Here is a 24378-nt window from a genome sequence, read left to right as displayed (position 1 = left end):
TTAATTCCGTCGCAAATTGTCAATATTTGCGACGGAACCAATTCTGTCGCAAATATCGTCGCAGTTTGGACAGAATTATCTATTTTCCGTCCGTTTTTCCTATTCAATTCACGACAATTAAAATCTGTAAAATCTATTATTTGAAACTCTCATTAAAACTCAATTTCCAAAAACGACCGATTTCATATAAAAACATGTTATATTTTACATATCGTAAGAAAATATATAAAACAAGATAACACAAAATGTATAAAAGTGACAAAATACAAAATGTCAGAAATACAAACGTGACACTACGAAGTCGGAGTATCGTCATCGTCTGAAGGACCTGGGGGTGGGCGATACTGCGGAGGAAGAGTCTGCATCATCTTCGCCATCTCGGCCTGAATAATCCCGGCCATCCTCTCATTGGTTCTCGCCTGCTGGGCACGGAGATCCTCCACCTCAGTGGTAATCTGGCGCAGTCCGTCCTGGATCCCCGTCCGCACACGCCGCTCGATCTCCTCCTCAGTTCGCTGTGACTGTGTGGACCTGGTCCTCGCCCTACTAGACGTCGTCGTATCCACGTACGCACTAGTCGCTGAACCCAACCCGTAGACACGCCGCTTCTTGTTGACGCCCTCGATATCTAGAAATAGCTGCGTCTCGTCGACTTCTGCTGTGCTAGACGAACCACCCTCTCCGGTCGGCGGCTGCGATGCAGCAGCAAGTCTCTGAGCAATTGCATCCTACAAAAAGATTGAAAAACATATATATCACATAACGGCTAATTAAAACGTATAACATATGAAATGTAAGTATAAATCCTAACGAAAATTCGGCAGCATTTCCTCTATAATTTGATCAACACCCATTTTTCAGGGACATCCTGCAAACATATAGATTTCATATACAACCCACCGGCTGTTAACACACCTAATCTAACATTTACAATTTAAATTAAAACACATTTTACACTAATTTAATCTAACACTTGAGTAAAGTAAAACAACTACTAAAATTAGATTGTTTATGACTTACACTCATGTCTTGGGCCCTCTTGTCTACCATGACACCCTTGTCAGCTTTCGTGGAGTGCATCCGAGTATACAGCTCCGTTGCGGTAGGCTTGCGGCCGAGCTCGTCAGCCTAAAAGAATAATAAACAATTTGTTAGTTCATCAGAAAATCAGAAAATAAAAGATAGTTATAAATAAAAAAGAATTCTAGAAACAAACCAACACATCCATATGTCTGATGGCAGAACGGGATCCCCCTGTGTGGCGTACTGGTCCGGAACCGGCTCCAGCAGGCTCGCTCATCCGATTAGCGCGAGCTACATCGGACTTCTTCTTCTCGTCCTCTGACGCCCAGACGGCCTGCCAGGAATCCCAGATATCTTGGCTGATCGAGGTATGTTTGCCGTCCTTGTCTCTCATCCTGTGAATAACGTCCTTGTATCGGTTGGCAGCATGCGTCATGAATACACCTTTGATGACGTCGTCGCTGTAATCCACCGTATCCCACCAGTATTCCTTCTGCAAAACATAAACACCAAGTTTGAGTTAGTAATTTTGCGTTAGTCTAAAATCAAACTTTAAAATTAACAATTTATACCTTAAATTCCTCCCAATAGAAATCTCTCTGCTCTGGAGTCAGAAACCGCCAGGCTCGCCCATTCGCGAACCAGCACTTTCTAAAGATCTGTACCCCACTCATACAAGCCGGATGCCGTAATGCAAACCGGACAAACTCCTTCACATGCTCCTTATACCCTGTGGTTAGCAGCCCGTTTGTGTGGCTCCTGTACATCCAACTGCGGTCCGTCTCCATTTCTGTAGCGCGGATAATTAGAGGTGGGGTTTTCACTCGAGATAAGCAAAGTCAATGTAATTGACTGCTGAAAAGGTAGGGGCCTATCCCATTCGCAAAACAGGCGCCCCGTAACTCGGCCACGATATATGCCTAGCAACGGAGAAAAATATTCGGCAGCCTTCCGGCGTCGTTCTCCTTTAGTGCGATATTTAGTATATGCGTTGTAACGCTAATTATATATTCCTCGAGGAATAAGCGTTACAAAACATATACTAAACATCCACCCGGAGAACAAACGCTAGAAAACAACCGAATATTTTTCTACCGCTACTAGACATATATGGTTTTTCGTGATCGAGTTACGGAAGCACAAGTTTTGCGAACTGTACAAACTGTACAATCCCGTGTCGTTCAATCTCTTGAACACACGGGACGGGAACTCTACGGCTAGGTTTACGATTTTATTCGGTGGGAATAAAATCGAGGTTTATTTAGGTTGATTATCGTAAATAAAATCTATTATTTAAATAAATCAAAATAAGCGATAAAACCTACTTGTTGAAGGGCAGAACCGCAAACACAAGGTGTGAAACACCAGGATCACTCGGAACAACGGTGCGCGACTATCAAGGGCTATCAGCAACTGTCAGACCTATCATAGTAAATAAAAACACGTATTAATAAAAAAAATTAAAAAAAAAATTCGGCAGCACTTCCCCTAAAAATGAGCATCACCCATTTTTCAGGGAAGTCCTGCAAGCAAATAACAATACACAAAACCACCAAATTTATCGCAAATAATTGAAATAGTATTGATTAGCTTAAATTATTATATAGTCCAATTAACTAATTAAATTAAACAACAAACTAACAAATTGTTAACAATTAAAAAACTTATAATATAATCATTAAATTAATCTAAATTTAATCAACCAATTATAATAAAAATATTAACACGCAACTTTATTAAACTAATTAAACAATTAACCCTAGAAATATGTAGCTAACAATTTTAATCTAATTTAACCTAACAAATATTAAAAAACTTTTTAAAAAACAATGTAATTCTATTAAAATTAATATATTTTATTATAAAAATTCAACTTAATTCTAATATAATTTTTAAAACATAAAATTAACCATATTAACCTAAAACACAAAATTAACCCTTAAACTAAAATAACCTATAATTAATATAATAATTAACTTAAACATTTTTTAACCTAATTTTCTTAAATTTTAATTTAATAATTAATTTTATAGTTTAATAATACTAAAAATGAATTCTACATAATTTGCATTAAATTAATCTAATTATAAAATAATTTAAAAACAGAAAAATTAATTAATTATTAAATAATATAAAACAGAAAATTAAATATAAAATATATTATAATTTAATCTAAACTAACCTAATTTAAACAAACATAATCACAATTAACATAATTTAACCTAATTAAACCTAAATTAATTAATTAATCTATATAAATTAATTGATCTAATAAATAAAAAAACTTACCTCAAGTAATCAGAAGGTCGCCGGAGAGGAGGGGAAGAAACGGAGCCAGAGAAAGGGGAGGAGCCGCCGGAAAATGGAAGAAATTGGAGAAGAGGCGCGACGAGCAGCAAACGACGGACAGAATGGCGCGGCGAGGAGGAACGGCACGACGGCGGAGAGAATGGCGCGGCGAGGAGGGAACGGACCGACGGTGGCGGCTTGGAAGGAACGGAGGCGGAGGTTTTAATTTTTGATATGAGAGTGAGAAATGGCCGAAGAAGAAGGCGCTGCGGGCTTTAGGGCAATATTTTTGCGACGGACTGTATCGTCCGTCGCAAAAGGTGCTTTAATGAAACGGTTCGTTTCATTAAAGCACCTTTTGCGACGGACGATACAGTCCGTCGCAAAAAATTGCGACGGCTTACTTCAGCCGTCGCAAATACGTTGAATGAAACGACGCGTTTCATTCAACAAATAAAATTAGCGACGGACATTAAAGTCCGTCGCTAATTTTCATGGCAAAACAAACGGCGGGAATGGTCCCGCCAAAAAGGTGACGGATTTGCGACGGAAAGTCCGTCGCAAATCTGGCGGGAGCTTTCCCGCCATCAAATTCAAGGGAAACTGCGACGGAACGCGTGTCCGTCGCAGAGTCCGTCGCAAATGTCCGTCGCAAAAACAAGGATTTCTAGTAGTGTGAATTTTGTTAGCTTGATAAATTATCGGTTATTCGGACAACGTCTCTAGTTGGGATTATTGAAAATCTTATAAAAGTTATTTGATAAATTAATTATCGTTTTATCCTGTTTTTTGGGCTAGTCTGCACTCCCCAAAACAGCTCAGGGAGGAGAGTTTGGGTGTGTTTTTTTACCCCCTACGCGTACCGGATGAAGTTGGAACTTAAACGTAAGTTTTAGAAGGTGTTGAAAAAAATAAGAATATTCAATTATTTTGGTAATCGGACTATTTTAAGTAAGCGTTTTGATAGCCCGAAGTAGGCTAGAAAAGGGATTTTTTAAAAGTTGAGTTTAACTAGGAATTTTGTTAGCTCGATAAGTTATTTGTTATTCGGACAATGTTTCTAGTTGGGATTATTTATAATCATAGAAAAGTGATTTGATAAATAAATTATCGTTTTATCCCGTTTTTGGGACTTTTCTGCATTCCCCAAAATTGCTCAGGGAGGGGAATTCGGGCGCGTTTACTGACCCCCTACGTGTACCAGATGAAGTTGGAACCTAAGCGGAAGTTATCGATGGTGTTTCCGAAAATAAGAATGTTCAATTGGTTTGGTAATCAGATTAATTTAAGCTAGCGTTTTGATAGCCCAAAGTAGGCTAGAAAAGGGATTTTTGAAAAGTTGAGTTTAGCTAGGAATTTTGTTAGCTCGATAAGTTATCGGTTATTCGGACAACGTTTCTAGTTGGGATTATTTAAAATAATAGAAAAGTTATTTGATAAATTAATTATTGTTTTATCCCATTTTTGGGGCTTTTCTGCATTCCCCAAAACAACTCAGGGAGGGGAGTTTGGGTGCGTTTTTTGACCCCTTACGCGTACCGGGTCAAGTTGGAACCTAAACGGAAGTTTTAGACAGTGTTGCAGACAATTAAAATGTCTATTTAGTGTTGTAATCAGACTTTTTCAAGCAAGTGGTTTGATAGTCCGAAATAGGATAGAAAAGGGATTTCTTAAAAGTTGTGTTTAACTATGAATTTTGTTAGCTTGATAAATTATCGGTTATTCGGACAACGTCTCTAGTTGGGATTATTGAAAATCTTATAAAAGTTATTTGATAAATTAATTATCGTTTTATCCTGTTTTTTGGGCTAGTCTGCACTCCCCAAAACAGCTCAGGGAGGAGAGTTTGGGTGTGTTTTTTTACCCCCTACGCGTACCGGATGAAGTTGGAACTTAAACGTAAGTTTTAGAAGGTGTTGAAAAAAATAAGAATATTCAATTATTTTGGTAATCAGACTGTTTTAAGTAAGCGTTTTGATAGCCCGAAGTAGGCTAGAAAAGGGATTTTTTAAAAGTTGAGTTTAACTAGGAATTTTGTTAGCTCGATAAGTTATTTGTTATTCGGACAATGTTTCTAGTTGGGATTATTTATAATCATAGAAAAGTGATTTGATAAATAAATTATCGTTTTATCCCGTTTTTGGGACTTTTCTGCATCCCCAAAATTGCTCAGGGAGGGGAATTCGGGCGCGTTTACTGACCCCCTACGTGTACCAGATGAAGTTGGAACCTAAGCGGAAGTTATCGATGGTGTTTCCGAAAATAAGAATGTTCAATTGGTTTGGTAATCAGATTAATTTAAGCTAGCGTTTTGATAGCCCGAAGTAGGCTAGAAAAGGGATTTTTGAAAAGTTGAGATTAGCTAGGAATTTTGTTAGCTCGATAAGTTATCGGTTATTCAGACAACGTTTCTAGTTGGGATTATTTAAAATAATAGAAAAGTTATTTGATAAATTAATTATTGTTTTATCCCATTTTTGGGGCTTTTCTGCATTCCCCAAAACAACTCAGGGAGGGGAGTTTGGGTGCGTTTTTTGACCCCTTACGCGTACCGGATCAAGTTGGAACCTAAACGGAAGTTTTAGACAGTGTTGCAGACAATTAAAATGTCTATTTAGTGTTGTAATCAGACTTTTTCAAGCAAGTGGTTTGATAGTCCGAAATAGGATAGAAAAGGGATTTCTTAAAAGTTGTGTTTAACTATGAATTTTGTTAGCTTGATAAATTATCGGTTATTCGGACAACGTCTCTAGTTGGGATTATTGAAAATCTTATAAAAGTTATTTGATAAATTAATTATCGTTTTATCCTGTTTTTTGGGCTAGTCTGCACTCACCAAAACAGCTCAGGGAGGAGAGTTTGGGTGTGTTTTTTTACCCCCTACGCGTACCGGATGAAGTTGGAACTTAAACGTAAGTTTTAGAAGGTGTTGAAAAAAATAAGAATATTCAATTATTTTGGTAATCAGACTGTTTTAAGTAAGCGTTTTGATAGCCCGAAGTAGGCTAGAAAAGGGATTTTTTAAAAGTTGAGTTTAACTAGGAATTTTGTTAGCTCGATAAGTTATTTGTTATTCGGACAATGTTTCTAGTTGGGATTATTTATAATCATAGAAAAGTGATTTGATAAATAAATTATCGTTTTATCCCGTTTTTGGGACTTTTCTGCATTCCCCAAAATTGCTCAGGGAGGGGAATTCTGGCGCGTTTACTGACCCCCTACGTGTACCAGATGAAGTTGGAGCCTAAGTGGAAGTTATCGATGGTGTTTCCGAAAATAAGAATGTTCAATTGGTTTGGTAATCAGATTAATTTAAGCTAGCGTTTTGATAGCCCAAAGTAGGCTAGAAAAGGGATTTTTGAAAAGTTGAGTTTAGCTAGGAATTTTGTTAGCTCGATAAGTTGTCGGTTATTCGGACAACGTTTCTAGTTGGGATTATTTAAAATAATAGAAAAGTTATTTGATAAATTAATTATTGTTTTATCCCATTTTTGGGGCTTTTCTGCATTCCCCAAAACAGCTCAGGGAGGGGAGTTTGGGTGCGTTTTTTGACCCCTTACGCGTACCGGATCAAGTTGGAACCTGAACGGAAGTTTTAGACAGTGTTGCAGACAATTAAAATGTCTATTTAGTGTTGTAATCAGACTTTTTCAAGCAAGTGGTTTGATAGTCCGAAATAGGATAGAAAAGGGATTTCTTAAAAGTTGTGTTTAACTATGAATTTTGTTAGCTTGATAAATTATCGGTTATTCGGACAACGTCTCTAGTTGGGATTATTGAAAATCTTATAAAAGTTATTTGATAAATTAATTATCGTTTTATCCTGTTTTTTGGGCTAGTCTGCACTCACCAAAACAGCTCAGGGAGGAGAGTTTGGGTGTGTTTTTTTACCCCCTACGCGTACCGGATGAAGTTGGAACTTAAACGTAAGTTTTAGAAGGTGTTGAAAAAAATAAGAATATTCAATTATTTTGGTAATCAGACTGTTTTAAGTAAGCGTTTTGATAGCCCGAAGTAGGCTAGAAAAGGGATTTTTTAAAAGTTGAGTTTAACTAGGAATTTTGTTAGCTCGATAAGTTATTTGTTATTCGGACAATGTTTCTAGTTGGGATTATTTATAATCATAGAAAAGTGATTTGATAAATAAATTATCGTTTTATCCCGTTTTTGGGACTTTTCTGCATTCCCCAAAATTGCTCAGGGAGGGGAATTCTGGCGCGTTTACTGACCCCCTACGTGTACCAGATGAAGTTGGAACCTAAGCGGAAGTTATCGATGGTGTTTCCGAAAATAAGAATGTTCAATTGGTTTGGTAATCAGATTAATTTAAGCTAGCGTTTTGATAGCCCGAAGTAGGCTAGAAAAGGGATTTTTGAAAAGTTGAGTTTAGCTAGGAATTTTGTTAGCTCGATAAGTTATCGGTTATTCGGACAACGTTTCTAGTTGGGATTATTTAAAATAATAGAAAAGTTATTTGATAAATTAATTATTGTTTTATCCCATTTTTGGGGCTTTTCTGCATTCCCCAAAACAACTCAGGGAGGGGAGTTTGGGTGCGTTTTTTGACCCCTTACGCGTACCGGATCAAGTTGGAACCTAAACGGAAGTTTTAGACAGTGTTGCAGACAATTAAAATGTCTATTTAGTGTTGTAATCAGACTTTTTCAAGCAAGTGGTTTGATAGTCCGAAGTAGGCTAGAAAAGGGATTTCTGAAAAGTTGTGTTTAACTATGAATTTTGTTAGCTTGATAAATTATCGGTTATTCGGACAACGTCTCTAGTTGGGATTATTGAAAATCTTATAAAAGTTATTTGATAAATTAATTATCGTTTTATCCTGGTTTTTGGGCTAGTCTGCACTCCCCAAAACAGCTCAGGGAGGAGAGTTTGGGTGTGTTTTTTTACCCCCTACGCGTACCGGATGAAGTTGGAACTTAAACGTAAGTTTTAGAAGATGTTGAAATAAATAAGAATATTCAATTATTTTGGTAATCAGACTTTTTTAAGTAAGCGTTTTGATAGCCCGAAGTAGGCTAGAAAAGGGATTTTTTAAAAGTTGAGTTTAACTAGGAATTTTGTTAGCTCGATAAGTTATTTGTTATTCGGACAATGTTTCTAGTTGGGATTATTTATAATCATAGAAAAGTGATTTGATAAATAAATTATCGTTTTATCCCGTTTTTGGGACTTTTCTGCATTCCCCAAAATTGCTCAGGGAGGGGAATTCGGGCGCGTTTACTGACCCCCTACGTGTACCAGATGAAGTTGGAACCTAAGCGGAAGTTATCGATGGTGTTTCCGAAAATAAGAATGTTCAATTGGTTTGGTAATCAGATTAATTGAAGCTAGCGTTTTGATAGCCCAAAGTAGGCTAGAAAAGGGATTTTTGAAAAGTTGAGTTTAGCTAGGAATTTTGTTAGCTCGATAAGTTATCGGTTATTCGGACAACGTTTCTAGTTGGGATTATTTAAAATAATAGAAAAGTTATTTGATAAATTAATTATTGTTTTATCCCATTTTTGGGGCTTTTCTGCATTCCCCAAAACAACTCAGGGAGGGGAGTTTGGGTGCGTTTTTTGACCCCTTACGCGTACCGGATCAAGTTGGAACCTAAACGGAAGTTTTAGGCAGTGTTGCAGACAATTAAAATGTCTATTTAGTGTTGTAATCAGACTTTTTCAAGCAAGTGGTTTGATAGTCCGAAATAGGATAGAAAAGGGATTTCTTAAAAGTTGTGTTTAACTATGAATTTTGTTAGCTTGATAAATTATCGGTTATTCGGACAACGTCTCTAGTTGGGATTATTGAAAATCTTATAAAAGTTATTTGATAAATTAATTATCGTTTTATCCTGTTTTTTGGGCTAGTCTGCACTCCCCAAAACAGCTCAGGGAGGAGAGTTTGGGTGTGTTTTTTTACCCCCTACGCGTACCGGATGAAGTTGGAACTTAAACGTAAGTTTTAGAAGGTGTTGAAAAAAATAAGAATATTCAATTATTTTGGTAATCAGACTGTTTTAAGTAAGCGTTTTGATAGCCCGAAGTAGGCTAGAAAAGGGATTTTTTAAAAGTTGAGTTTAACTAGGAATTTTGTTAGCTCGATAAGTTATTTGTTATTCGGACAATGTTTCTAGTTGGGATTATTTATAATCATAGAAAAGTGATTTGATAAATAAATTATCGTTTTATCCCGTTTTTGGGACTTTTCTGCATCCCCAAAATTGCTCAGGGAGGGGAATTCGGGCGCGTTTACTGACCCCCTACGTGTACCAGATGAAGTTGGAACCTAAGCGGAAGTTATCGATGGTGTTTCCGAAAATAAGAATGTTCAATTGGTTTGGTAATCAGATTTATTTAAGCTAGCGTTTTGATAGCCCGAAGTAGGCTAGAAAAGGGATTTTTGAAAAGTTGAGTTTAGCTAGGAATTTTGTTAGCTCGATAAGTTATCGGTTATTCGGACAACGTTTCTAGTTGGGATTATTTAAAATAATAGAAAAGTTATTTGATAAATTAATTATTGTTTTATCCCATTTTTGGGGCTTTTCTGCATTCCCCAAAACAACTCAGGGAGGGGAGTTTGGGTGCGTTTTTTGACCCCTTACGCGTACCGGATCAAGTTGGAACCTAAACGGAAGTTTTAGACAGTGTTGCAGACAATTAAAATGTCTATTTAGTGTTGTAATCAGACTTTTTCAAGCAAGTGGTTTGATAGTCCGAAGTAGGCTAGAAAAGGGATTTCTGAAAAGTTGTGTTTAACTATGAATTTTGTTAGCTTGATAAATTATCGGTTATTCGGACAACGTCTCTAGTTGGGATTATTGAAAATCTTATAAAAGTTATTTGATAAATTAATTATCGTTTTATCCTGGTTTTTGGGCTAGTCTGCACTCCCCAAAACAGCTCAGGGAGGAGAGTTTGGGTGTGTTTTTTTACCCCCTACGCGTACCGGATGAAGTTGGAACTTAAACGTAAGTTTTAGAAGATGTTGAAATAAATAAGAATATTCAATTATTTTGGTAATCAGACTTTTTTAAGTAAGCGTTTTGATAGCCCGAAGTAGGCTAGAAAAGGGATTTTTTAAAAGTTGAGTTTAACTAGGAATTTTGTTAGCTCGATAAGTTATTTGTTATTCGGACAATGTTTCTAGTTGGGATTATTTATAATCATAGAAAAGTGATTTGATAAATAAATTATCGTTTTATCCCGTTTTTGGGACTTTTCTGCATTCCCCAAAATTGCTCAGGGAGGGGAATTCGGGCGCGTTTACTGACCCCCTACGTGTACCAGATGAAGTTGGAACCTAAGCGGAAGTTATCGATGGTGTTTCCGAAAATAAGAATGTTCAATTGGTTTGGTAATCAGATTAATTGAAGCTAGCGTTTTGATAGCCCAAAGTAGGCTAGAAAAGGGATTTTTGAAAAGTTGAGTTTAGCTAGGAATTTTGTTAGCTCGATAAGTTATCGGTTATTCGGACAACGTTTCTAGTTGGGATTATTTAAAATAATAGAAAAGTTATTTGATAAATTAATTATTGTTTTATCCCATTTTTGGGGCTTTTCTGCATTCCCCAAAACAACTCAGGGAGGGGAGTTTGGGTGCGTTTTTTGACCCCTTACGCGTACCGGATCAAGTTGGAACCTAAACGGAAGTTTTAGGCAGTGTTGCAGACAATTAAAATGTCTATTTAGTGTTGTAATCAGACTTTTTCAAGCAAGTGGTTTGATAGTCCGAAATAGGATAGAAAAGGGATTTCTTAAAAGTTGTGTTTAACTATGAATTTTGTTAGCTTGATAAATTATCGGTTATTCGGACAACGTCTCTAGTTGGGATTATTGAAAATCTTATAAAAGTTATTTGATAAATTAATTATCGTTTTATCCTGTTTTTTGGGCTAGTCTGCACTCCCCAAAACAGCTCAGGGAGGAGAGTTTGGGTGTGTTTTTTTACCCCCTACGCGTACCGGATGAAGTTGGAACTTAAACGTAAGTTTTAGAAGGTGTTGAAAAAAATAAGAATATTCAATTATTTTGGTAATCAGACTGTTTTAAGTAAGCGTTTTGATAGCCCGAAGTAGGCTAGAAAAGGGATTTTTTAAAAGTTGAGTTTAACTAGGAATTTTGTTAGCTCGATAAGTTATTTGTTATTCGGACAATGTTTCTAGTTGGGATTATTTATAATCATAGAAAAGTGATTTGATAAATAAATTATCGTTTTATCCCGTTTTTGGGACTTTTCTGCATCCCCAAAATTGCTCAGGGAGGGGAATTCGGGCGCGTTTACTGACCCCCTACGTGTACCAGATGAAGTTGGAACCTAAGCGGAAGTTATCGATGGTGTTTCCGAAAATAAGAATGTTCAATTGGTTTGGTAATCAGATTAATTTAAGCTAGCGTTTTGATAGCCCGAAGTAGGCTAGAAAAGGGATTTTTGAAAAGTTGAGATTAGCTAGGAATTTTGTTAGCTCGATAAGTTATCGGTTATTCAGACAACGTTTCTAGTTGGGATTATTTAAAATAATAGAAAAGTTATTTGATAAATTAATTATTGTTTTATCCCATTTTTGGGGCTTTTCTGCATTCCCCAAAACAACTCAGGGAGGGGAGTTTGGGTGCGTTTTTTGACCCCTTACGCGTACCGGATCAAGTTGGAACCTAAACGGAAGTTTTAGACAGTGTTGCAGACAATTAAAATGTCTATTTAGTGTTGTAATCAGACTTTTTCAAGCAAGTGGTTTGATAGTCCGAAATAGGATAGAAAAGGGATTTCTTAAAAGTTGTGTTTAACTATGAATTTTGTTAGCTTGATAAATTATCGGTTATTCGGACAACGTCTCTAGTTGGGATTATTGAAAATCTTATAAAAGTTATTTGATAAATTAATTATCGTTTTATCCTGTTTTTTGGGCTAGTCTGCACTCACCAAAACAGCTCAGGGAGGAGAGTTTGGGTGTGTTTTTTTACCCCCTACGCGTACCGGATGAAGTTGGAACTTAAACGTAAGTTTTAGAAGGTGTTGAAAAAAATAAGAATATTCAATTATTTTGGTAATCAGACTGTTTTAAGTAAGCGTTTTGATAGCCCGAAGTAGGCTAGAAAAGGGATTTTTTAAAAGTTGAGTTTAACTAGGAATTTTGTTAGCTCGATAAGTTATTTGTTATTCGGACAATGTTTCTAGTTGGGATTATTTATAATCATAGAAAAGTGATTTGATAAATAAATTATCGTTTTATCCCGTTTTTGGGACTTTTCTGCATTCCCCAAAATTGCTCAGGGAGGGGAATTCTGGCGCGTTTACTGACCCCCTACGTGTACCAGATGAAGTTGGAGCCTAAGTGGAAGTTATCGATGGTGTTTCCGAAAATAAGAATGTTCAATTGGTTTGGTAATCAGATTAATTTAAGCTAGCGTTTTGATAGCCCAAAGTAGGCTAGAAAAGGGATTTTTGAAAAGTTGAGTTTAGCTAGGAATTTTGTTAGCTCGATAAGTTGTCGGTTATTCGGACAACGTTTCTAGTTGGGATTATTTAAAATAATAGAAAAGTTATTTGATAAATTAATTATTGTTTTATCCCATTTTTGGGGCTTTTCTGCATTCCCCAAAACAGCTCAGGGAGGGGAGTTTGGGTGCGTTTTTTGACCCCTTACGCGTACCGGATCAAGTTGGAACCTGAACGGAAGTTTTAGACAGTGTTGCAGACAATTAAAATGTCTATTTAGTGTTGTAATCAGACTTTTTCAAGCAAGTGGTTTGATAGTCCGAAATAGGATAGAAAAGGGATTTCTTAAAAGTTGTGTTTAACTATGAATTTTGTTAGCTTGATAAATTATCGGTTATTCGGACAACGTCTCTAGTTGGGATTATTGAAAATCTTATAAAAGTTATTTGATAAATTAATTATCGTTTTATCCTGTTTTTTGGGCTAGTCTGCACTCACCAAAACAGCTCAGGGAGGAGAGTTTGGGTGTGTTTTTTTACCCCCTACGCGTACCGGATGAAGTTGGAACTTAAACGTAAGTTTTAGAAGGTGTTGAAAAAAATAAGAATATTCAATTATTTTGGTAATCAGACTGTTTTAAGTAAGCGTTTTGATAGCCCGAAGTAGGCTAGAAAAGGGATTTTTTAAAAGTTGAGTTTAACTAGGAATTTTGTTAGCTCGATAAGTTATTTGTTATTCGGACAATGTTTCTAGTTGGGATTATTTATAATCATAGAAAAGTGATTTGATAAATAAATTATCGTTTTATCCCGTTTTTGGGACTTTTCTGCATTCCCCAAAATTGCTCAGGGAGGGGAATTCTGGCGCGTTTACTGACCCCCTACGTGTACCAGATGAAGTTGGAACCTAAGCGGAAGTTATCGATGGTGTTTCCGAAAATAAGAATGTTCAATTGGTTTGGTAATCAGATTAATTTAAGCTAGCGTTTTGATAGCCCGAAGTAGGCTAGAAAAGGGATTTTTGAAAAGTTGAGTTTAGCTAGGAATTTTGTTAGCTCGATAAGTTGTCGGTTATTCGGACAACGTTTCTAGTTGGGATTATTTAAAATAATAGAAAAGTTATTTGATAAATTAATTATTGTTTTATCCCATTTTTGGGGCTTTTCTGCATTCCCCAAAACAGCTCAGGGAGGGGAGTTTGGGTGCGTTTTTTGACCCCTTACGCGTACCGGATCAAGTTGGAACCTGAACGGAAGTTTTAGACAGTGTTGCAGACAATTAAAATATCTATTTAGTGTTGTAATCAGACTGTTTTAAGCAAGTGGTTTGATAGTCCGAAATAGGATAGAAAAGGGATTTCTGAAAAGTTGTGTTTAACTATGAATTTTGTTAGCTTGATAAATTATCGGTTATTCGGACAACGTCTCTAGTTGGGATTATTGAAAATCTTATAAAAGTTATTTGATAAATTAATTATCGTTTTATCCTGGTTTTTGGGCTAGTCTGCACTCCCCAAAACAGCTCAGGGAGGAGAGTTTGGGTGTGTTTTTTTACCCCCTACGCGTACCGGATGAAGTTGGAACTTAAACGTAAGTTTTAGAAGGTGTTGAAAAAAATAAGAATATTCAATTATTTTGGTAATCAGATTGTTTTAAGTAAGCGTTTTGATAGCCCGAATTAGGCTAGAAAAGGGATTTTTTAAAAGTTGAGTTTAACTAGGAATTTTGTTAGCTCGATAAGTTATTTGTTATTCGGACAATGTTTCTAGTTGGTATTATTTATAATCATAGAAAAGTGATTTGATAAATAAATTATCGTTTTATCCCGTTTTTGGGACTTTTCTGCATCCCCAAAATTGCTCAGGGAGGGGAATTCGGGCGCGTTTACTGACCCCCTACGTGTACCAGATGAAGTTGGAACCTAAGCGGAAGTTATCGATGGTGTTTCCGAAAATAAGAATGTTCAATTGGTTTGGTAATCAGATTAATTTAAGCTAGCGTTTTGATAGCCCGAAGTAGGCTAGAAAAGGGATTTCTGAAAAGTTGAGATTAGCTAGGAATTTTGTTAGCTCGATAAGTTATCGGTTATTCGGACAACGTTTCTAGTTGGGATTATTTAAAATAATAGAAAAGTTATTTGATAAATTAATTATTGTTTTATCCCATTTTTGGGGCTTTTCTGCATTCCCCAAAACAACTCAGGGAGGGGAGTTTGGGTGCGTTTTTTGACCCCTTACGCGTACCGGATCAAGTTGGAACCTAAACGGAAGTTTTAGACAGTGTTGCAGACAATTAAAATGTTTATTTAGTGTTGTAATCAGACTTTTTCAAGCAAGTGGTTTGATAGTCCGAAATAGGATAGAAAAGGGATTTCTTAAAAGTTGTGTTTAACTATGAATTTTGTTAGCTTGATAAATTATCGGTTATTCGGACAACGTCTCTAGTTGGGATTATTGAAAATCTTATAAAAGTTATTTGATAAATTAATTATCGTTTTATCCTGTTTTTTGGGCTAGTCTGCACTCACCAAAACAGCTCAGGGAGGAGAGTTTGGGTGTGTTTTTTTACCCCCTACGCGTACCGGATGAAGTTGGAACTTAAACGTAAGTTTTAGAAGGTGTTGAAAAAAATAAGAATATTCAATTATTTTGGTAATCAGACTGTTTTAAGTAAGCGTTTTGATAGCCCGAAGTAGGCTAGAAAAGGGATTTTTTAAAAGTTGAGTTTAACTAGGAATTTTGTTAGCTCGATAAGTTATTTGTTATTCGGACAATGTTTCTAGTAGTGATTATTTATAATCATAGAAAAGTGATTTGATAAATAAATTATCGTTTTATCCCGTTTTTGGGACTTTTCTGCATCCCCAAAATTGCTCAGGGAGGGGAATTCGGGCGCGTTTACTGACCCCCTACGTGTACCAGATGAAGTTGGAACCTAAGCGGAAGTTATCGATGGTGTTTCCGAAAATAAGAATGTTCAATTGGTTTGGTAATCAGATTAATTTAAGCTAGCGTTTTGATAGCCCGAAGTAGGCTAGAAAAGGGATTTTTGAAAAGTTGAGTTTAGCTAGGAATTTTGTTAGCTCGATAAGTTATCGGTTATTCGGACAACGTTTCTAGTTGGGATTATTTAAAATAATAGAAAAGTTATTTGATAAATTAATTATTGTTTTATCCCATTTTTGGGGCTTTTCTGCATTCCCCAAAACAACTCAGGGAGGGGAGTTTGGGTGCGTTTTTTGACCCCTTACGCGTACCGGATCAAGTTGGAACCTAAACGGAAGTTTTAGACAGTGTTGCAGACAATTAAAATGTCTATTTAGTGTTGTAATCAGACTTTTTCAAGCAAGTGGTTTGATAGTCCGAAATAGGATAGAAAAGGGATTTCTTAAAAGTTGTGTTTAACTATGAATTTTGTTAGCTTGATAAATTATCGGTTATTCGGACAACGTCTCTAGTTGGGATTATTGAAAATCTTATAAAAGTTATTTGATAAATTAATTATCGTTTTATCCTGTTTTTTGGGCTAGTCTGCACTAACCAAAACAGCTCAGGGAGGAGAGTTTGGGTGTGTTTTTTTACCCCCTACGCGTACCGGATGAAGTTGGAACTTAAACGTAAGTTTTAGAAGGTGTTGAAAAAAATAAGAATATTCAATTATTTTGGTAATCAGATTGTTTTAAGTAAGCGTTTGATAGCCCGAAGTAGGCTAGAAAAGGGATTTTTTAAAAGTTGAGTTTAACTAGGAATTTTGTTAGCTCGATAAGTTATTTGTTATTCGGACAATGTTTCTAGTTGTGATTATTTATAATCATAGAAAAGTGATTTGATAAATAAATTATCGTTTTATCCCGTTTTTGGGACTTTTCTGCATTCCCCAAAATTGCTCAGGGAGGTGAATTCGGACGCGTTTACTAACCCCCTACGTGTACCAGATGAAGTTGGAACCTAAGCGGAAGTTATCGATGGTGTTTCCGAAAATAAGAATGTTCAATTGGTTTGGTAATCAGATTAATTTAAGCTAGCGTTTTGATAGCCCAAAGTAGGCTAGAAAAGGGATTTTTGAAAAGTTGAGTTTAGCTAGGAATTTTGTTAGCTCGATAAGTTATCGGTTATTCGGACAACGTTTCTAGTTGGGATTATTTAAAATATTAGAAAAGTTATTTGATAAATTAATTATTGTTTTATCCCATTTTATGGGCTTTTCTGCATTCCCCAAAACAGCTCAGGGAGGGGAGTTTGGGTGCGTTTTTTGACCCCTTACGCGTACCGGATCAAGTTGTAACCTGAACGGAAGTTTTAGACAGTGTTGCAGACAATTAAAATGTCTATTTAGTGTTGTAATCAGACTGTTTTAAGCAAGTGGTTTGATAGTCCGAAATAGGATAGAAAAGGGATTTCTGAAAAGTTGTGTTTAACTATGAATTTTGTTAGCTTGATAAATTATCGGTTATTCGGACAACGTCTCTAGTTGGGATTATTGAAAATCTTATAAAAGTTATTTGATAAATTAATTATCGTTTTATCCTGGTTTTTGGGCTAGTCTGCACTCCCCAAAACAGCTCAGGGAGGAGAGTTTGGGTGTGTTTTTTTACCCCCTACGCGTACCGGATGAAGTTGGAACTTAAACGTAAGTTTTAGAAGATGTTGAAATAAATAAGAATATTCAATTATTTTGGTAATCAGACTGTTTTAAGTAAGCGTTTTGATAGCCCGAAGTAGGCTAGAAAAGGGATTTTTTAAAAGTTGAGTTTAACTAGGAATTTTGTTAGCTCGATAAGTTATTTGTTATTCGGACAATGTTTCTAGTTGGGATTATTTATAATCATAGAAAAGTGATTTGATAAATAAATTATCGTTTTATCCCGTTTTTGGGACTTTTCTGCATTCCCCAAAATTGCTCAGGGAGGGGAATTCGGGCGCGTTTACTGACCCCCTACGTGTACCAGATGAAGTTGGAACCTAAGCGGAAGTTATCGATGGTGTTTCCGAAAATAAGAATGTTCAATTGGTTTGGTAATCAGATTAATTTAAGCTAGCGTTTTGATAGCCCGAAGTAGGCTAGAAAAGGGATTTTTGAAAAGTTGAGTTTAGCTAGGAATTTTGTTAGCTCGATAAGTTATCGGTTATTCGGACAACGTTTCTAGTTGGGATTATTTAAAATAATAGAAAAGTTATTTGATAAATTAATTATTGTTTTATCCCATTTTTGGGGCTTTTCTGCATTCCCCAAAACAACTCAGGGAGGGGAGTTTGGGTGCGTTTTTTGACCCCTTACGCGTACCGGATCAAGTTGGAACCTAAACGGAAGTTTTAGACAGTGTTGCAGACAATTAAAATGTCTATTTAGTGTTGTAATCAGACTTTTTCAAGCAAGTGGTTTGATAGTCCGAAATAGGATAGAAAAGGGATTTCTTAAAAGTTGTGTTTAACTATGAATTTTGTTAGCTTGATAAATTATCGGTTATTCGGACAACGTCTCTAGTTGGGATTATTGAAAATCTTATAAAAGTTATTTGATAAATTAATTATCGTTTTATCCTGTTTTTTGGGCTAGTCTGCACTAACCAAAACAGCTCAGGGAGGAGAGTTTGGGTGTGTTTTTTTACCCCCTACGCGTACCGGATGAAGTTGGAACTTAAACGTAAGTTTTAGAAGGTGTTGAAAAAAATAAGAATATTCAATTATTTTGGTAATCAGACTGTTTTAAGTAAGCGTTTTGATAGCCCGAAGTAGGCTAGAAAAGGGATTTTTTAAAAGTTGAGTTTAACTAGGAATTTTGTTAGCTCGATAAGTTATTTGTTATTCGGACAATGTTTCTAGTTGGGATTATTTATAATCATAGAAAAGTGATTTGATAAATAAATTATCGTTTTATCCCGTTTTTGGGACTTTTCTGCATCCCCAAAATTGCTCAGGGAGGGGAATTCGGGCGCGTTTACTGACCCCCTACGTGTACCAGATGAAGTTGGAACCTAAGCGGAAGTTATCGATGGTGTTTCCGAAAATAAGAATGTTCAATTGGTTTGGTAATCAGATTAATTTAAGCTAGCGTTTTGATAGCCCGAAGTAGGCTAGAAAAGGGATTTTTGAAAAGTTGAGTTTAGCTAGGAATTTTGTTAGCTCGATAAGTTATCGGTTATTCGGACAACGTTTCTAGTTGGGATTATTTAAAATAATAGAAAAGTTATTTGATAAATTAATTATTGTTTTATCCCATTTTTGGGGCTTTTCTGCATTCCCCAAAACAACTCAGGGAGGGGAGTTTGGGTGCGTTTTTTGACCCCTTACGCGTACCGGATCAAGTTGGAACCTAAACGGAAGTTTTAGACAGTGTTGCAGACAATTAAAATGTCTATTTAGTGTTGTAATCAGACTTTTTCAAGCAAGTGGTTTGATAGTCCGAAATAGGATAGAAAAGGGATTTCTTAAAAGTTGTGTTTAACTATGAATTTTGTTAGCTTGATAAATTATCGGTTATTCGGACAACGTCTCTAGTTGGGATTATTGAAAATCTTATAAAAGTTATTTGATAAATTAATTATCGTTTTATCCTGTTTTTTGGGCTAGTCTGCACTAACCAAAACAGCTCAGGGAGGAGAGTTTGGGTGTGTTTTTTTACCCCCTACGCGTACCGGATGAAGTTGGAACTTAAACGTAAGTTTTAGAAGGTGTTGAAAAAAATAAGAATATTCAATTATTTTGGTAATCAGATTGTTTTAAGTAAGCGTTTGATAGCCCGAAGTAGGCTAGAAAAGGGATTTTTTAAAAGTTGAGTTTAACTAGGAATTTTGTTAGCTCGATAAGTTATTTGTTATTCGGACAATGTTTCTAGTTGTGATTATTTATAATCATAGAAAAGTGATTTGATAAATAAATTATCGTTTTATCCCGTTTTTGGGACTTTTCTGCATTCCCCAAAATTGCTCAGGGAGGTGAATTCGGACGCGTTTACTGACCCCCTACGTGTACCAGATGAAGTTGGAACCTAAGCGGAAGTTATCGATGGTGTTTCCGAAAATAAGAATGTTCAATTGGTTTGGTAATCAGATTAATTTAAGCTAGCGTTTTGATAGCCCAAAGTAGGCTAGAAAAGGGATTTTTGAAAAGTTGAGTTTAGCTAGGAATTTTGTTAGCTCGATAAGTTATCGGTTATTCGGACAACGTTTCTAGTTGGGATTATTTAAAATATTAGAAAAGTTATTTGATAAATTAATTATTGTTTTATCCCATTTTATGGGCTTTTCTGCATTCCCCAAAACAGCTCAGGGAGGGGAGTTTGGGTGCGTTTTTTGACCCCTTACGCGTACCGGATCAAGTTGTAACCTGAACGGAAGTTTTAGACAGTGTTGCAGACAATTAAAATGTCTATTTAGTGTTGTAATCAGACTGTTTTAAGCAAGTGGTTTGATAGTCCGAAATAGGATAGAAAAGGGATTTCTGAAAAGTTGTGTTTAACTATGAATTTTGTTAGCTTGATAAATTATCGGTTATTCGGACAACGTCTCTAGTTGGGATTATTGAAAATCTTATAAAAGTTATTTGATAAATTAATTATCGTTTTATCCTGGTTTTTGGGCTAGTCTGCACTCCCCAAAACAGCTCAGGGAGGAGAGTTTGGGTGTGTTTTTTTACCCCCTACGCGTACCGGATGAAGTTGGAACTTAAACGTAAGTTTTAGAAGATGTTGAAATAAATAAGAATATTCAATTATTTTGGTAATCAGACTGTTTTAAGTAAGCGTTTTGATAGCCCGAAGTAGGCTAGAAAAGGGATTTTTTAAAAGTTGAGTTTAACTAGGAATTTTGTTAGCTCGATAAGTTATTTGTTATTCGGACAATGTTTCTAGTTGGGATTATTTATAATCATAGAAAAGTGATTTGATAAATAAATTATCGTTTTATCCCGTTTTTGGGACTTTTCTGCATTCCCCAAAATTGCTCAGGGAGGGGAATTCGGGCGCGTTTACTGACCCCCTACGTGTACCAGATGAAGTTGGAACCTAAGCGGAAGTTATCGATGGTGTTTCCGAAAATAAGAATGTTCAATTGGTTTGGTAATCAGATTAATTTAAGCTAGCGTTTTGATAGCCCGAAGTAGGCTAGAAAAGGGATTTTTGAAAAGTTGAGTTTAGCTAGGAATTTTGTTAGCTCGATAAGTTATCGGTTATTCGGACAACGTTTCTAGTTGGGATTATTTAAAATAATAGAAAAGTTATTTGATAAATTAATTATTGTTTTATCCCATTTTTGGGGCTTTTCTGCATTCCCCAAAACAACTCAGGGAGGGGAGTTTGGGTGCGTTTTTTTAACCCCTTACGCGTACCGGATCAAGTTGGAACCTAAACGGAAGTTTTAGACAGTGTTGCAGACAATTAAAATGTCTATTTAGTGTTGTAATCAGACTTTTTCAAGCAAGTGGTTTGATAGTCCGAAATAGGATAGAAAAGGGATTTCTTAAAAGTTGTGTTTAACTATGAATTTTGTTAGCTTGATAAATTATCGGTTATTCGGACAACGTCTCTAGTTGGGATTATTGAAAATCTTATAAAAGTTATTTGATAAATTAATTATCGTTTTATCCTGTTTTTTGGGCTAGTCTGCACTCCCCAAAACAGCTCAGGGAGGAGAGTTTGGGTGTGTTTTTTTACCCCCTACGCGTACCGGATGAAGTTGGAACTTAAACGTAAGTTTTAGAAGGTGTTGAAAAAAATAAGAATATTCAATTATTTTGGTAATCAGACTGTTTTAAGTAAGCGTTTTGATAGCCCGAAGTAGGCTAGAAAAGGGATTTTTTAAAAGTTGAGTTTAACTAGGAATTTTGTTAGCTCGATAAGTTATTTGTTATTCGGACAATGTTTCTAGTTGGGATTATTTATAATCATAGAAAAGTGATTTGATAAATAAATTATCGTTTTATCCCGTTTTTGGGACTTTTCTGCATCCCCAAAATTGCTCAGGGAGGGGAATTCGGGCGCGTTTACTGACCCCCTACGTGTACCAGATGAAGTTGGAACCTAAGCGGAAGTTATCGATGGTGTTTCCGAAAATAAGAATGTTCAATTGGTTTGGTAATCAGATTAATTTAAGCTAGCGTTTTGATAGCCCGAAGTAGGCTAGAAAAGGGATTTTTGAAAAGTTGAGTTTAGCTAGGAATTTTGTTAGCTCGATAAGTTATCGGTTATTCGGACAACGTTTCTAGTTGGGATTATTTAAAATAATAGAAAAGTTATTTGATAAATTAATTATTGTTTTATCCCATTTTTGGGGCTTTTCTGCATTCCCCAAAACAACTCAGGGAGGGGAGTTTGGGTGCGTTTTTTGACCCCTTACGCGTACCGGATCAAGTTGGAACCTAAACGGAAGTTTTAGACAGTGTTGCAGACAATTAAAATGTCTATTTAGTGTTGTAATCAGACTTTTTCAAGCAAGTGGTTTGATAGTCCGAAATAGGATAGAAAAGGGATTTCTTAAAAGTTGTGTTTAACTATGAATTTTGTTAGCTTGATAAATTATCGGTTATTCGGACAACGTCTCTAGTTGGGATTATTGAAAATCTTATAAAAGTTATTTGATAAATTAATTATCGTTTTATCCTGTTTTTTGGGCTAGTCTGCACTCACCAAAACAGCTCAGGGAGGAGAGTTTGGTTGTGTTTTTTTACCCCCTACGCGTACCGGATGAAGTTGGAACTTAAACGTAAGTTTTAGAAGGTGTTGAAAAAAATAAGAATATTCAATTATTTTGGTAATCAGACTGTTTTAAGTAAGCGTTTTGATAGCCCGAAGTAGGCTAGAAAAGGGATTTTTTAAAAGTTGAGTTTAACTAGGAATTTTGTTAGCTCGATAAGTTATTTGTTATTCGGACAATGTTTCTAGTTGTGATTATTTATAATCATAGAAAAGTGATTTGATAAATAAATTATCGTTTTATCCCGTTTTTGGGACTTTTCTGCATCCCCAAAATTGCTCAGGGAGGGGAATTCGGGCGCGTTTACTGACCCCCTACGTGTACCAGATGAAGTTGGAACCTTAGCGGAAGTTATCGATGGTGTTTCCGAAAATAAGAATGTTCAATTGGTTTGGTAATCAGATTAATTTAAGCTAGCGTTTTGATAGCCCGAAGTAGGCTAGAAAAGGGATTTTTGAAAAGTTGAGTTTAGCTAGGAATTTTGTTAGCTCGATAAGTTATCGGTTATTCGGACAACGTTTCTAGTTGGGATTATTTAAAATAATAGAAAAGTTATTTGATAAATTAATTATTGTTTTATCCCATTTTTTGGGCTTTTCTGCATTCCCCAAAACAACTCAGGGAGGGGAGTTTGGGTGCGTTTTTTGACCCCTTACGCGTACCGGATCACGTTGGAACCTAAACGGAAGTTTTAGACAGGGTTGCAGACAATTAAAATGTCTATTTAGTGTTGTAATCAGACTGTTTTAAGCAAGTGGTTTGATAGTCCGAAATAGGATAGAAAAGGGATTTCTGAAAAGTTGTGTTTAACTATGAATTTTGTTAGCTTGATAAATTATCGGTTATTCGGACAACGTCTCTAGTTGGGATTATTGAAAATCTTATAAAAGTTATTTGATAAATTAATTATCGTTTTATCCTGTTTTTTGGGCTAGTCTGCACTCCCCAAAACAGCTCAGGGAGGAGAGTTTGGGTGTGTTTTTTTACCCCCTACGCGTACCGGATGAAGTTGGAACTTAAACGTAAGTTTTAGAAGGTGTTGAAAAAAATAAGAATATTCAATTATTTTGGTAATCAGACTGTTTTAAGTAAGCGTTTTGATAGCCCGAAGTAGGCTAGAAAAGGGATTTTTTAAAAGTTGAGTTTAACTAGGAATTTTGTTAGCTCGATAAGTTATTTGTTATTCGGACAATGTTTCTAGTTGGGATTATTTATAATCATAGAAAAGTGATTTGATAAATAAATTATCGTTTTATCCCGTTTTTGGGACTTTTCTGCATTCCCCAAAATTGCTCAGGGAGGGGAATTCGGGCGCGTTTACTGACCCCCTACGTGTACCAGATGAAGTTGGAACCTTAGCGGAAGTTATCGATGGTGTTTCCGAAAATAAGAATGTTCAATTGGTTTGGTAATCAGATTAATTTAAGCTAGCGTTTTGATAGCCCAAAGTAGGCTAGAAAAGGGATTTTTGAAAAGTTGAGTTTAGCTAGGAATTTTGTTAGCTCGATAAGTTATCGGTTATTCGGACAACGTTTCTAGTTGGGATTATTTAAAATAATAGAAAAGTTATTTGATAAATTAATTATTGTTTTATCCCATTTTTGGGGCTTTTCTGCATTCCCCAAAACAACTCAGGGAGGGGAGTTTGGGTGCGTTTTTTGACCCCTTACGCGTACCGGATCACGTTGGAACCTAAACGGAAGTTTTAGACAGGGTTGCAGACAATTAAAATGTCTATTTAGTGTTGTAATCAGACTGTTTTAAGCAAGTGGTTTGATAGTCCGAAATAGGATAGAAAAGGGATTTCTGAAAAGTTGTGTTTAACTATGAATTTTGTTAGCTTGATAAATTATCGGTTATTCGGACAACGTCTCTAGTTGGGATTATTGAAAATCTTATAAAAGTTATTTGATAAATTAATTATCGTTTTATCCTGTTTTTTGGGC

The 24378-nt window shown here is 35.8% G+C and overlaps 1 protein-coding gene across 1 annotated transcript; it reads right to left on the bottom strand.

Moving 5' to 3' along the window:
• Window positions 1–293: 293 nt before the first annotated feature.
• LOC126678720 (uncharacterized) lies at window positions 294–1144 on the bottom strand. The gene is made up of 2 exons (XM_050373616.2): window positions 1021–1144; window positions 294–728 (listed from the first exon to the last, which is right to left on the bottom strand). Exons 1-2 carry the CDS (start codon window positions 1078–1080, stop codon window positions 294–296), a joined length of 495 nt encoding a protein of 164 aa, XP_050229573.2. The 5' UTR covers window positions 1081–1144.
• Window positions 1145–24378: the final 23234 nt, after the last annotated feature.

The sequence above is a fragment of the Mercurialis annua genome, linkage group LG4, assembly GCF_937616625.2.
Source record: "Mercurialis annua linkage group LG4, ddMerAnnu1.2, whole genome shotgun sequence".
In the NCBI taxonomy this organism is placed as follows: domain Eukaryota; kingdom Viridiplantae; phylum Streptophyta; class Magnoliopsida; order Malpighiales; family Euphorbiaceae; genus Mercurialis; species Mercurialis annua.
Note: the sequence above shows the minus strand (reverse complement) of the source record. Positions and strands in the feature narration are given on the sequence as shown.

What these genes read in the sequence shown, in the direction of transcription:
- LOC126678720 (XM_050373616.2), bottom strand. Translation starts at nt 1,080, where the DNA reads ATGCACTCCACGAAAGCTGACAAGGGTGTCATGGTAGACAAGAGGGCC. An exon ending in AGAGGGCCCAAGACATGAGT is followed by an intron (nt 729 to 1,020) that starts GTAAGTCATAAA and finishes ATCTTTTTGTAG; the next exon opens with GATGCAATTGCTCAGAGACT.